The sequence below is a fragment of the Petaurus breviceps genome, unplaced genomic scaffold, assembly GCF_028583685.1.
Source record: "Petaurus breviceps papuanus isolate PSGF00001 unplaced genomic scaffold, PetGlider_PUasm1.0 37, whole genome shotgun sequence".
Classification (NCBI taxonomy): domain Eukaryota; kingdom Metazoa; phylum Chordata; class Mammalia; order Diprotodontia; family Petauridae; genus Petaurus; species Petaurus breviceps.
In genome coordinates, this window is record NW_027186296.1 from 7,772,620 (window position 1) to 7,786,908 (window position 14,289).

Here is a 14,289-nt window from a genome sequence, read left to right on the forward strand (position 1 = left end):
CCGGGTGACCTTGGGCAAGTCACTTAACCCCGGTTGCCTTGCCCTGCCCCTTCCAAAAACAAAAACGAAAAAAACGAAAAAAAAAGGACTTGAGTTCTGTCACTAGGCATGAGGCTTGATCCCTTACTGCTTATAGAGAGGATATCCCTGTTGTGTATTTTCTAACCTCATTTGTTATCATGATTACTAATAAATATCATGTTTGTATGTAAAAGAGGCACCAAGGCATAGTGACTAACAATGCTAGACTTGGAGCCTGGAAGATCTGGGTTCAGATCCCACCTCTGACTAGTTTAGTGACTGTGGGTGAGCCTCAGCCACCTCTAGCAGTCTGGACTGCAGCATCCATCTCCACCCAGACACTCTGGTTGGTTTTTCCCTTCATGAGCTGAGTCACCCTAAACTCCAGTGCAGGGATGTGGGGACAGAGACTTTATTCCCTGAGGGCAAGAATTCACTTGGATTAGATTAGATTCTGTTTACACCCTAAACAGAAGGTCTCCTAGTTGAGTAGGGTTCTTCCCCATGTTCCCCAAGAATTAGGGCCATTTCATCTATCAGCCATGGCCTTCAAAAATTGACTGACTGATCTACAGGGGCTGGTTCTTGAATGAGGAAATAAAAAGCCTGGATTCTAATTAAGAATGGGTTATTAATATTATGGAAAATAATCATTTCTCTCAGGTTGTATTCTAAAGAATCCCCTGAGGGATGTTGCCTCCTCAAGTCTCCAGAGGGATGGCCAGGAGACCACTTGTCAACACCAAATGCTATGTTCTCAAACAACATCCCTTAGGAGTTGCTCCTTCCAACAGGTGCCTGGGGAGAGTAGTTCAAATTTCAGGACCATGTGGGAGTATATTTGTTTGCTTTTCTTTTAATAGAAATTTAATTTTCATTTTCACTGGCAAATTATAAGGCATACATATAGCTATAGATAAACACATCTAGATAGATATGGACAAAGACATAAGAAAAGAAATTAAGAAAGATGAGCATGCAGGCTGAAACGGCTTCTTCCCCACACAACCCCAGCATGTCATAAATGATTGTACAAAGGGTCTGAGACTTCTATTATTTGCTAAATGTTAGCCCTTCCACAAAGGCTCTGTGTCTTAACTTTAACATAGATGTCACATTATCCTAATTTTCCTTATCCTTTTTGGTTTCTTTACTATGTATATACAACAGGAATGTCACTTCTTCATGTCTTTAAATGTATGTTGATTCCAGATTGTTTATCAAAATGTATAATGTTTTCTTCCTACTTTCTCTGTTCTTCATCATTTCATATGTCTTTCTCTGCTTCTTTGAATTCTCCGTAGTCATCATTACTTGTGGTAGGAGTCTCTTTTTAAAGTAGGGAGTTACCCTTCTTTCTGTTCCTCTGTTCACTCAAATAGAATTCTCCGAATCATGTGTTACTTTTGGTTGCAATGGTTATGGCCCGTGCTGAGCAAGCTGAGCTATTACTTTATAAAAGGCGTACTTTGAAGAAAGCTGTGATTAATCCAGAGGAGGGCATTCTGAAGACTGCAACTGAACTCAAGACACAGATAGAGGTGAGCCCAACGCTCTGTTGGGTGGGGTTTGTGGAGGTGAGATATGGGCAGTTAGGCAAAGGCCTGGGCAAAGTCTGGATGGGTTGGCACAGGCAAGATAGATAAAGGAGATGGGCCTAAGCATAGTCTGACTAGATGAGCCCATGGATAGATGGATGGATGGACCTGAAATAGCCCTCGTGGGTAGGAATGGACAGAGATGGATATGTACTCAGAGGTGGCCTGAATGACCAACCTGCTCATTCCTTTCTTCCTGATTCAAATACCGATCCTGTTTGTCCTAGGACATGGCTGTAGAGAAATCAAAATCAGACGATCATCCTTTTGCTCTATATTTGCTGGACATGGTCACTAAGCGGGTGCCAGTAAGTTTGACTCAGAGAAAGTGAACTCTTGTCTCCAAGTCCCAAACTTCTTAACTCATGTTATTGATACACCATTCTCTTGACCCTCATGTTTTAACTCCAGCTCTTCCATATCTTTCCTCTAGACTCAAATGTGTGCTGTCCATCAGTACTTCCTACATCAACTCTTTCCTTACCTTTATATGCCCCTAAGTGTGATATCAGGCATTACTCTTGAATCAAGGGAGCATATCTGGATTTCTCTTCCCAGAAAAGTTTCCGCTGACCCCCAAACTCTCTTCTTTATACTTTATCAATTCTCCCACATCCCCAACAAGCCCCTCAGACTTTTTCTTCCCTCTAATATGAGCTCCTCCTACTTATTCTACAGATAGACACAGTTATCTTTGTTGGTGACACCATGGAGTTGCCTGAGTTTGGGTCTGCCAAGCAATTCTTCTGGCAGCGTGTGAATCCCAAATGCCTTTTTGTGGGAGTTGATTTAACTGGGATGCATCCTGGGTAAGGCTGTCTATTTTTCCTCCTTGCATCCTTCTTTCCCTAATCACCTGATGCAAGAATGAGACAATTTATTATTACTTGTCATAGGTCCTACTGTTCCCAGCTAACCTTGCCATCCACTCGAGTCTTTTCTTATCTCTTTCCTCTATCCAGTGATCTCACTCCCCAACTCCCAAACTTTAGCTTGTCATTGCCCCACCACAGGTTTAAAAATGTTGGGGGGGGGGTTTTCCTGGGGTTGGCAACTCAGTATTGGACTATGACCTGAGCCTAGGAAGTCTTGGTCTCACCTTGCATATCCTCTCCAACAGCTAGAGAATAGTAGTGTCCTGATAGGTCAGAGTGTACCCTTCACAGGTTCTGGTAGTATAGCATAGCACTCCCCCTGCCTACACCATCAGCTTGTGCTTGAGGATTGTAGCTGCTACCTCAGGTTCCAGGAATAACACTATAGAGTAGCTCTGTTTCCAGAAGTAACTCTGTACCTGAAACACTATAGCTCACAAAGGCCCACAATGTACTTCCCCCATTAACAATCAGTCAGTCAGTAGTTTAAACTAGTTCTTATCTAAGGCATTTAACTCAAGTGATATAATAAGAATAGTAGTTATAAATCATTCCCCCACTGGGGTACAGTCTCCCACAAATACATACCATGTCCTTTGAAATAGTGGGCTCAGCTTGATAGTATAGCAGCTCACAACTCCTGACACTGATGGGCTTGGAAAGCCTCTCTTTATTCATGGAGTACTCACCTAGCTTTTCCTAGGTTTAGAATCTTTGTAGAGGGGTGGCCAGGTGGCTCAGTGAGTACAAGCCAAAGAATCTTTCTGCGGCAGATTATACAGTTGAGTTCCCAGGGTCTATTTCTGTCTGGCACCTTGAGGCTGCTTCCTCCCACAGGGGACAGTCTTCTCTGTATTTGTGTCTATCTGGAGGGTGTGTCCCCCGAAGAATCCATGTCTTCTACTGGTTCAGTAGTTCCCCTTCAAAGCAATGTGGCTACTGTGTAGAGAGAGAGGCCAGAAAATTCTTTCCTTACCTCCTGCATGGAGTCTATCCACAGAGTCTCTGATCTCTGAAATTCATCCAAAGATTTAACTAGTTTAGAGCCAGAGGGATGGCTATTTAGTTTGCTAAGCCAATCGCATTTTTCTCTTCAGAGAATATCAGAATATCAGGAAGATATTCTCTCACCTAACAAAAAGACCACAGCATAGACACATCTGATTTACACATTAAATAACCCCATCCTATGTGACTACGTTTTATATGACGTCAACTGAGCTTGGGGTGAGGAATCCCATGACTCCTCCCCTTAGAGCAATATTGTAGAAAGCACATGCAGTTGGGTGAGACAACTACCAAAAGAATAACTCTTCTTTGTAACAACCTTGACAAGTTCTCTGCATTGGAGACCGATCTTGATGGGAAACTCACTCTGTAGGCAGCCCTTTCTAATTTTGGATGGTTTTTACCATTACAGTTTTTCCTTATTTGGGCCATATTATATCACTTTCTCTCTTTCCCCTTTCCAGTTCACTCAGTATGAACCCCAATGATGTCATCCTCACAGGCTGCACCGATGGAATACTGAAGTGAGCCCTGGGTATTGGGATTCGGGGGAAGGGGGAAACAAGAGGGATTAGGAAGACTCATGTTAGTGGCCTACACTCCTTTCCCCACCCAAAATAAAGCCCACCTCCAAATTATAAACTTCTCCATCACTTTCAGCCTTGCTTGAGCCCGTCTTTCTTCAGCCTCATTTTTTTTGCGCATTTTCTTTCCTCTGAACTCCAACATCTCTTAAGTCATTCCCCTTCTACCACTATTTTTAAATCTTAATCAAATACCTTCTTCTTTAAGAAGTACTAAGCTGTGCAGACCTAACTGTTCACTCCTATAACCTCAATTACTATTCCTTCCTGTACCCACAACTGCCACTATCTAAAGAGTGAATCTGTTGACGCCTGTGAGAAACATGGCCTGATACTGTGATGCTCTTTTAAGCCAGGACCAATAGGCTGTGCTGTTCATGTGCTGACCATCCTTTCCTTGGATCCTTTATAGTTGTTAGCCCCTGATCAATGGAAAATCCATATAGTACTCTGATTCTCACCCTTCCCCTCAATCCCTTTGGCCATTGTTGATCTTATTGCTATGTCTTAGGTTTATTTCAGAACGTGGGATGTCTCGTCTCCTGGAACATGTGGGCCAAATGGATAAGATATTCAAGATCCCACCCCAAAGAGGGGAGGCACAGACTCTACCTGATAGGCCCTTAGAGGAGACGGTACCAGGCCCCCTGCCCCCTGCTTCCCAGCATAGGTCAGTCTGGGGAGGGTGGATTGGGAAAGCTAAAAAGGCTGATGGGCTCTGGTGCATGAAGGGATCTTTGAAAGTGACATACCTTTTCCCATACACAGAGTCATGGCTTCTCATTTCTGGGTAGGGGTGAACCCCTTCTATAAGGTCCAGGGGTAAGGTTCCTATCAGGTCCTCTCCTTGTACTCATGCTGCAAATCTCTGCTGAGAGTTGTATGACATACAGAGAAAGCAGTAAATACTGGGAGGGACAGGTGTGGTTTGCATGCTGTATTTTCAAAGCCACGACTATGGACAGGTGGTTCCCAAAAGAACTGTTCTCTGGATCCTTTTATGCCCACTAGCTGATATCTCCAGGCCCCAGGTCTACTTCTGACTAAGGCTGTGCTAGGACCCTGGCAGCCTCTCTGGGATTTAGGTGTGGGGTGATCTCTAAGCTGAGCCATGCTGATGCCTGGGCCTTGCTCTGCCTCCAGTTGGCGCAGTGTCCGTGTTTTCATCTCATCTACTTTCTTGGATATGCATGGGGAACGGGACCTGCTGCTGCGTTCAGTGCTACCTGCCCTGCAGGCCCGTGCAGCCCACCACCACATCAACCTACGCGGCATTGACCTGCGCTGGGGAGTTACTGAGGAGGAGACCCGAAAAGACAGGTGTGTGCAGTAGAGTAAGGAAAATGAATAGGTGATGTGGTCCTGGGATACCAGAAACATATGGGCTGCTGAGTTGTTTTGGAGGAGACCCACATGAACAGAAGAGGGTTATTGGAAAAGGTGGGGGGCAAAAGGTCAGGGCATGAGAGTTTTAGGGTATTTTGGAGTCGATGCATGTAGATTCGTGACACAAAACAAGTGGTTTAGGAATTTGGGAGTGTGGAAGAAATGTGGGTACTCTTAGCTGTTCTTATCTATTATCTAACTCCAGAGTTCCCATCCCAAAATCAGTGGTCTCCCTACCTCATTTTTGTCTTCCCTGTACTGATGGTTCTTGCTCCATGTCCATAACTTAACAGTTATTCCCATGTATTAGTTTGTTTCTTCTCTTCCCCACCCGGGGACACTCCTTAGAGGAGATGGTACCAGCCATAATTCTCCTTCTCTTTTGTCTGTAGACAATTGCAGTTGTGCTTAGGGGAGGTGGAAAATTCACAACTCTTTGTGGGGATCCTGGGCTCCCGTTATGGCCATATTCCTCCCAGCTACAGCCTCCCTGACCATCCACACTTCCGTTGGGTAAGGCAGCTTGGGAAAGGAGGGCATGTGGAAGGAACCAAAAAGATGGGATCTGAGCCAAGGAGGAGGTCTTGCTGGGCTCATAGTTTCACAGATTGAGAGTTAGAAGGGACCACAGATGTCCAATTCCTTCATTTTTACAGATGAGGAAATGGAGATGAGTTGGTGTAAGTGACTTGCCTAAGGTTATTCAGGTAGTAAGTGGCAGAGTCTGGACTTGAACCCAGGTCTTTTGTTTTGAGAACCAACACTCTGCCATTATGTTATGTTCCTTCTCCTGAGGATTTTAGATAGGTGATAGGGAACTAAGACTAGGATGAAGGGCATATTGGGAAGGGTTTCCTCTTAAGGATTATGTGTCAGCTGGCTGGACAAGGTTAGATCCAACAGGGAGGGTCTGTTAGCTTTTTTGCCTTAGCCTCTATAAAGGAGGATTATTAAAGGCCTATGGGAACCTGCCTAGAATAAGGTCTTGAGAAAGGGAGGCATCCATTGGCCCAGAATGAAGTCTTCTCTCTTCCCATCTCTCAGGCAAAGGATTATCCATCTGGCCGTTCTGTGACCGAGATGGAGGTGATGCAGTTTTTAAATAGAGGTTCCCGCCACCAGTGTTTGACCCCAGCTCTCATCTACCTGAGAGACTCCAGCTTCCTCAGGTACTTTGCTTCCCACCAGATTTGGCTTCACAGAAGCCCTGAGCTTTGTTCTTTGGGTACTGCCCCCTCCCTCTCACCCATAGCATACCCTGAGTGCTGGGCTCTATTCCCTCCTGATCACCCCATAGGCACTCCTGACTGTGATGCTAGGAAGAGAAACAGAGGGACAGGAAGAGCACGTGGCTTCTCTTTGTAGGCCCAGGATAGCCTTAGATTAGTAGACAGTGTGTTTCAAAGCATGTTCTGTGGGGGTCTCCATCCTCTTTGGTGGGGAGCTGGGTTCTAGTCTTACAACTGGGGGTGGGGCATGTCTTTGGTTGACCAGCTCTGTGCCGGATGCCTGGAAAACTGACTTTGCCTCTGAGTCAGAAGAGGCTGCAGAGCGAATCTCAGAACTGAAGAGCTACCTGGACCAACGGGAGGGTGTCACCTGCCACAGGTAATGTGGAAGAGGCAGCACCTGCTCTGGGTTGGGGGTGGGGGGAAGAGAAGACCTGGCTGTGGGTGGTTTAGAGGAAGGGGGGGGTTGGGCTCTGAGCGGTGCTCCTTCTGCCTGCAGGTACTCTTGTGTGTGGGGTGGGGTGGCAGCAGGCCGGCCATATGTGAAAGGACTGGAAGAGTTCGGGCAGATGGTGTTGCAACATGTGTGGGAGCTGCTCCAGAGACTCTATATACAGGTCGGTGACGATCACTGGGAAGGGGCTGGAGGGTAGCACTGAGAGGACAAACAATATTCACATTGGGGTATTGGAGAAGTTTATAGCAGGTGATTGGTAGATTGAGGCAGGGGAGCCGTGGAGCAGATGCCAGACTCTAGGGATGGAGGACAGCTGTGCCCTTCACCCTGAGATTCTCTTCTCCATGTCCATCCTAGCCGGAGTCAGGACTGGAAGACACTGAATCCGCTGAGAATGATGACACTGTACAGTCAACCTTTCAGCAGCTACAATGTCCACCTAGTCCAGCTCGACCCAGCCTCCTAAAGGACACTGTCCAGCAGCTACGGCAGTGCAGCGGTAGTCTGTGCCTAGTGACTGGGGCATCTGGACAGGGCAAGACAGCCTTCTTGGTACAGGCGGGGTTGAGGATGGAGGGAAGGAGGGTGATGGGAGTTATGTATGCTGGGTTGAGAGAACAGAAGGAAGCAGGATTCTTAAGGATAAGTCTTTGACTACAGCTTCTCCTCTCCTACCTCCACAGTCATCCCTAGTATCAGCCTTACAGGCTCCCTGTGGGGTCACCATGGGCTCCCAAGTATTCTTCCACTTTGTCGGAGCCCGTCCTGATCAGAGCTATGTCCTCACCTTGCTCAGACGCCTCTGTACTTACTTGCACCATCAGCTTCAGTGTTCCAGGCCTTTCCCAACTACCTACCGGTAAGCTTCCCTCTTAAGCATTTCTCCACCCTCTCAGGCTATAGGTTCATAAATTTAGTGCTAAAGGGAATGTTAAAGGTCATCCAACCCCCTCATTATATAGATGAAGAAACTGAGGTCCCAAGGTGTTAAGTGACTTGCTCTTATCTAGCATAAGTAGCAAGTGGCATCCCTCCTGGGGAGAGGAGGCTGCTGTCTCTCCCTGTTCACTGCACTCGGGTTATCTCTGAGGTTTTCTCTCTCCAAACGCAGGGGACTGGTGTGGGAACTACAGACCCTGCTTCCCAAATCAGCTCAGTCCCTACGCTCTGGCCAGACTCTTGTGCTGGTCATTGATGGGGCTGACCAACTAGGGGACAGAAGTGGTCGACTGATCTCAGATTGGATTCCAAAGATCCTGCCTCAGGTATGTGCTGGGGGATAGGGAAGTTAACCGATGAAATAAGCAGAGGAATTTGTGAATGATTCTGAATGGCTAGGGGGTGTAAGGACCATCTACCACCTCACTCTCTTATTCTCTCATCTCTAAAGAAAGTACACCTGGTCATGAGTATGTCAGCAAACACAGGGTTGGGGGATATCCTTCAATGTCGTCGAGATGCACATGTGGTGGCCCTAAAACCCCTGGAACCAACGGCACGAGCCCACTTGGTGAGGCAGGAGCTGGCCCTGTATGGAAAGCGGCTAGAAGAGACACCCTTCAATAATCAGGTGGGGAGCAGGGAGCCCTTGGAAGGATGGGATGAGTACAGAGGGAGCCTGGGAGCTAGTATAAGAGTGCGGTTATGTGCCTGTAATGATAGACCGGAACTACAAGTACCTATTTTTAGTAGCACTAGGGATAAGGGAAAGGCAAAATATAAGGGACTAGGGATAAGGGACTAGGGAAAGGCAAAAGACAGTCTCTGTTCTCAAGGTGCTTGCAGTCTGATGGGGAACACCACTTTCAAGCAACTATGGATCAGCAAGCTATAGACAGGATAAATTGAAAGTAGTCAATGGAGGAAAGACACCAGCATTAATAGGAATTAGAAAAGGCTTCTTGTAGAAGATAGGATTTTAGCTGGGCCTTGGAGGAAGCTAGGGAAGGAAGGGGCTGCAGTTCTTCCTTGGTACATTTCTTAGTAAGCAATGTCAGTTCATTTAAAAAGATAATATTTGCAGTTTTAGAAATCCTGAATAGCAAACCTAAGGGAAAGGAGCATAATGATGACAAATCAGAAATGACAGCACGTATGCAGCAGTCATAGTCCGGCTGACCCTGAGGAAAGACAAAAGAGCTCCTTCAGCCCAGTAGCTTCATCTCAGTTCTCCAGGTGGTGATAAGCATCTCGTCAGGTCCTCATCTGAGCAGTTCCAATCCCGAGTTTAAGTCCTCAGCTATTTTGCTGCCATTGCCCAACTGGCAAGACTTTTAGGCGGTAGGGAAGGCACTAGACAGATTTGTGTCATGGAGTGAGGTGGTCCCATCGTTTAAGACCCTGGAAGCAGGAGCTGAAGGGAGAGATCTTTCTTCAGGGGATCTGCATTGTGGTAGAAGGGATGTGGGGAGAGCAGAGTTTAGGATGACCAGGATTAGAGGTCCTAGTCCCTCCTCCTCATCAGTTTCACCCACATCTCTCCAGATGCGGCTGTTGCTGGCAAAGAGAGGGGCAGCTCTTCCTCTTTACTTGCGCCTGGCCACTGATCACCTTCGTCTCTTCACACTGTATGAGCAGGTCAGATCAGGGGGGATACCTCCCCTTTCCACTGTCTTCCATTTCCATGGTCATTGTTTTCCCTTCACTCTACAACCAGCAGTCCATTTTCATCTTCTGACTTTTATTCCCTCATTTCCCTTAACCTCTTCCCTTCCCTATCCTTTAACCCTCCACTCTAACCCCTCATTCTCTCACCTTTATTCCCATCCCCCTTTTATATCCTTTCTGTTTCACATGTCCTTTCCTCACTCTGGTCCTTCCCACATCACCTATATCATATTAACAACCATCTTCTGACTCCCGGACTCTTTTTCCTAGATGTCTGAGCAACTTCGGACATTACCAGCCACTGTGCCCCTGCTGCTACAGCATATGCTAGGAGTCTTGGAGCAGGAGCATGGCTCTGACATTTTGCCTCTTGCCTTAGCTGCCCTCTCTGTCACACGCAGTGGTCAGTCCTCAGGGACAGGATGAATGAGGGAGGCACTTGGGAGAAGGGTGGTTTGGGGCTCAGCCTATGGCTGTTTCAGTGCCTCTGAGAGGGGTGCTAGTTGGGGGTAGGGGGAGGAACAAGATTAGGTTGAAGTTTGAAATGGGGGTGATCTCAGGGAATTTGGGGGGTTCTCTTTGTAGGCTTATTGAGAGATTTGAGGCACAGTAGAACTTGGTAATGGATGAATGGGGACACTGTGGGATTTAGTAAAAGACTGAGGGAGACACTATAGGGATGGTCAGAGACTGAAGGTTACACTGAATTGCAGGTCTAACATTGGACCAGCTTCATGGGGTGATAAGTACATGGTGGGCACTACCCTTGGAGACTGTGGATTGGGCAGAAGCTATGACTGCTAGAAACAAAGGAGACCCCTACCCTATGGGTCCCTTTACCTACCTTGTCCAGAGTCTGCGCAGGTAATGGATACCCCTGCCAACTCAAGCCATGCCTACTCTTCCTGGTATTGTGCGCTCTTCCCATCTAAGAGCTCCCCTGCAGACCCCTCTGATTTCAGTCTCAAACTCCTCTTCTCCCAGAACAGGGTAAAACCCCAGAATATAAGTTCCTTCCAGTGTGAGGTGGTACAGGTTCCCCATGGCTGGGTCAGCATCTTCATTGTTTGTCTCCTACCTCCGTTCCCTGCTATGGCCAGCTTGTTAGGAGAAGGGTCCCTGGAACTTCCTGGAGCCCGACTGCGTCTCCCTCCTGGGCCCCTAAGGTCAGCAGCTGAGCTACGCTATAGGAAGAAACCTGGACTGAAGACCACAGCACATGTCCTCATTGCAGGTGATCAAAATGGGGCAGTCAAAGCAGGGAACTGAAAGAGGGTGATCTTGACCTGGGGTTAGGAAAATCATATCCCATGGGGCCTCTGATCAAATCCTCTTCTTTCCAGAATCTGAGTGGGTGGACTAGGGACTTCTTGTGTCCCGAGGGAAATTGGCCAGGGGATGCTAAGGAGCTCACTGTCCAGCAGAATAAGGAACAATGCCAGGTACTGGTTTCCAGTTCCTGTCCTTTATCTAACTTCCTGGATATTCCCACCATCTGCTCTCTATAGTTCAGCTCTGGAGGATGTGTGACCCTGATGCCTTGGGTACCTTCCATAACTGCCACCCTGAGGCCCTGAATGACCTGCCCTACCACCTGGTAAAGTATTTCCCCTACCTTCGTACAAATCGTCTAGACCTTCTCTAAATGCCTAGGATCCTCCCAAACCCCTAAATTCCCCATTCATCTTACGTTTTCTCCATATACTATCCTGTGAGTTCACCATCCTGATTACTTTCCCTGGGCCACACTCTCGGCTAAGTAAGTGTTGTTTTTCTTTACCATATCTACTGCTAATATCTAACCTTGATCTTGATTGGCACTCCCCAGGTACAGAGTGGAAACCATTCCCTGCTTGCTTCTCTGCTTACCAACCTCAACGTTATGGCTACCTACCTAAACCTGGGCCTACTCTCCCAGCTAGGGGAGGCCCATGCCCTATATGGTAAGTTAAGGATAGCTTCTTTCTATAAAAGGGCCCAAGAACTGGATCCCCTAGGGACATATGAGAAGGCAGGATCTTCGTCTTCTCTCTTCCACCTCAGAAAAGCCATTAGGTTGTGAGCTCCTTGAGGGAAGATACTGTCTGTTACCTTTTTTATTTTTTTTTAATTCCTAGAGCTTAGCAAAGTGTCTAGCACATAATAGGTGCTTAACAAATGTTTGTGTTAATTAATTGATTATTGGATCTAGCCTTGTGAGAGCAGTAAGCACTGGGAGGGACAGCTAGAGTTATTTTCCACAGATAAAGCTTGGCCACAAAGAGGCCTTCTCAAGAGGCCTACCTCATTTCCTTTTTTGATCTACTTGGTAGTCTAGGCCTGCTGCCATTTTCCTTTGGTTCTGGATATTATGGGGCCAGGTAGTGACTGTCCAGTGTATGCTTGTTGCCTTGACTTTCCTTTCTCTTGGATAGCATCTTCATTCCCTGTGGATGAGCTAACACCCTCTGAGTCCGATGTTGCCACATTCCACACATTCCTGAAGCAGCAATCCAAACTCCTTACCCAGCACCCAGCACTCCTGGCCCAGCAGGCAACCAACCAGCCCTCCAACTCACCTGTCTGTCACCAGGTTCCAAAGCTTACCCAGCGATGGTCCTCTCAGCCCATCTTGCACTGGCTTAACAAGCCCCAGGCCATGGGAGCTCAGCAAAGGTATCACTTCTACTGATCTATGAATCTCTGCTGGGCCAGTTATATCCAAGTAATAGGCTTAGGAAGGTGGGAGCAGTCTAGAATTAGAGGTAGCCTTGGTGGAAGATCAGGGAGCAGGACAGGACAGTACTCAGGTAATTGGTCATAGAACTGAGGATAAAGAAGGAACCCAGACTAGCCAGCAAGTGGTTAGTACTCTGGATCTAGTAGGAGAGGTAGCAAGTAGAGAATAGATTCATTGGAAGAAATGGCACACGAGGCAGTTACACTTGAAGATACCTCAGAACTACAAGAGTGCCTCCTAATAATGAAATGCAGCATGTGGTCATGTTGGTGCCTAATGGATTTGGAACAAACATGGATATCTGGAGAGGAGGACAGTTGGCTCCCTGAGGACAAGAACCATTTTGTTTTTATATCCCTAGAGCCAGCGTACCCAGCATATGCTTCTTGTTAAAAAAAAAAAAACAAACAGGCATTTATTGATAGCTTACTCTGTGCCAAGTGCACGGGATACAAAGAAAGTCAAAAACAGTCGTCCTCCCTCTCCCCACTCCCCCAAGGAATTCACATCCTAATGGGGGCAACAACATTTAAATTAATAGGCCAGGGCACCTAGATGGCACAGTGGGTAGAGCAAACTGGCCCTGGAGTAAGGAGGACCTGAGTTCAAATGTGGTCACAGACACTTAGTAGCTGTGTGACCCTGGGCAAGTCACTTAACTCTGCCTCCAATTTAAAAAAAGAAAAGAAAAAATAATTAATAGTTACATATAAGAAAGCTCACACTACTGGAGGGCTTTGAGTTTTGTAAAGTGCTTTACATTGTTATCTTATTTGATGCTCACAACTCTGTAGGTAGGATAGCATATAGTTCTTAAGGGCTTTGAATGAAGTTAATTAAGAAAGGCAAGGAAACTAAAGGTGATAGCATCAAATAGCCTCAATGTGGATGCTCATATTATAGGGGATGTGTTGGAGATTGAGGACTTGAGTTAGAGACTGGAGTCTTTTAAGATGGTGGGAATGGGTAGGTGGGTGGGTGAGACACAGAGAGATGATGGTGGCTAAGATTTTAAAAGGGGGTGGCATAGCCAGAGGCCTGGGAATTCAAATGATGATTCATGGAGAGTGGGACAATGGTGTTGAGAAAGTAGGAAAGACTTAAGCCCCTGCCTCATCCATTGAATCTGGGGGGATAGGAAAGGGAACGTGACAGGAGTCTTGAAAGTCATGCAATAGAGAAAAGAGAGAAAGATAGGAGGAATAACTGAGGTCCACATTAGAAATGGAAAGAGAGATGGGGGCAGCTAGGTGGCTCAGTGAGTAAAGTGCCAGCCCCAGAGTCAGGAGGACCAGAGTTGGGTTTGGCTTCAGACAACACAAAAAACTAGCCATTTAACCTTGGGCAAGTTACTTAACCCCAATTGCCCTCCAAAAGGAAAAAAAAAATCAACTTCGTTTAGGGGCGGCCAGGTGGCTCAGTGAGTAAGAGCACCGGCCCCAGAGTTGGGATGATCTGGGATCGAATCCAAGCTCAGATACTTAGCACCACATCCAAAAATAACTGGCTGTGTAACCTTGAGCAAGTTACTTAACCCCTATTGCTTTGAAAAAAAAAAAAAGAAATGGGAAGAGAGGGCACTCTGGAATGATGAAGGTACTCATTTACATAATAGATAACATCGACAAACCCCAATTGTTGAGGAGAAAAGGGTGTGATAGTTATATTTCTATATCTGAATATCTACATATTGGAACATTCTGTTTACTCTCTCCCTCCCCCTCCCCATTTTCCTTTCCCTTTTTTCCTCCCCCTCTCTGTCTCCACCTTCTCCCTCATTCCCTACCTTTTAACTCTCCCCCTTC

At 46.6% G+C, this 14,289-nt stretch overlaps 1 protein-coding gene across 1 annotated transcript in view; it reads left to right on the plus strand.

Moving 5' to 3' along the window:
• The window catches only part of TEP1 (telomerase associated protein 1), a 58,530-nt gene that overhangs the window by 28,632 nt on the left and 15,609 nt on the right, over positions 1-14,289 (plus strand). Inside the window, exons 16-36 of the mRNA XM_069097696.1 lie at positions 1,404-1,562; positions 1,847-1,927; positions 2,298-2,428; positions 3,967-4,026; positions 4,598-4,756; positions 5,230-5,406; positions 5,865-5,985; positions 6,517-6,641; positions 6,967-7,080; positions 7,201-7,318; positions 7,516-7,710; positions 7,842-8,017; positions 8,270-8,423; positions 8,549-8,728; positions 9,643-9,735; positions 10,036-10,168; positions 10,479-10,629; positions 10,866-10,999; positions 11,274-11,362; positions 11,594-11,708; positions 12,180-12,420. Coding sequence (XP_068953797.1) covers positions 1,404-1,562; positions 1,847-1,927; positions 2,298-2,428; positions 3,967-4,026; positions 4,598-4,756; positions 5,230-5,406; positions 5,865-5,985; positions 6,517-6,641; positions 6,967-7,080; positions 7,201-7,318; positions 7,516-7,710; positions 7,842-8,017; positions 8,270-8,423; positions 8,549-8,728; positions 9,643-9,735; positions 10,036-10,168; positions 10,479-10,629; positions 10,866-10,999; positions 11,274-11,362; positions 11,594-11,708; positions 12,180-12,420 — 2,906 coding nt within the window. The remainder of the gene's footprint in view (positions 1-1,403; positions 1,563-1,846; positions 1,928-2,297; positions 2,429-3,966; positions 4,027-4,597; positions 4,757-5,229; positions 5,407-5,864; positions 5,986-6,516; positions 6,642-6,966; positions 7,081-7,200; positions 7,319-7,515; positions 7,711-7,841; positions 8,018-8,269; positions 8,424-8,548; positions 8,729-9,642; positions 9,736-10,035; positions 10,169-10,478; positions 10,630-10,865; positions 11,000-11,273; positions 11,363-11,593; positions 11,709-12,179; positions 12,421-14,289) is intronic.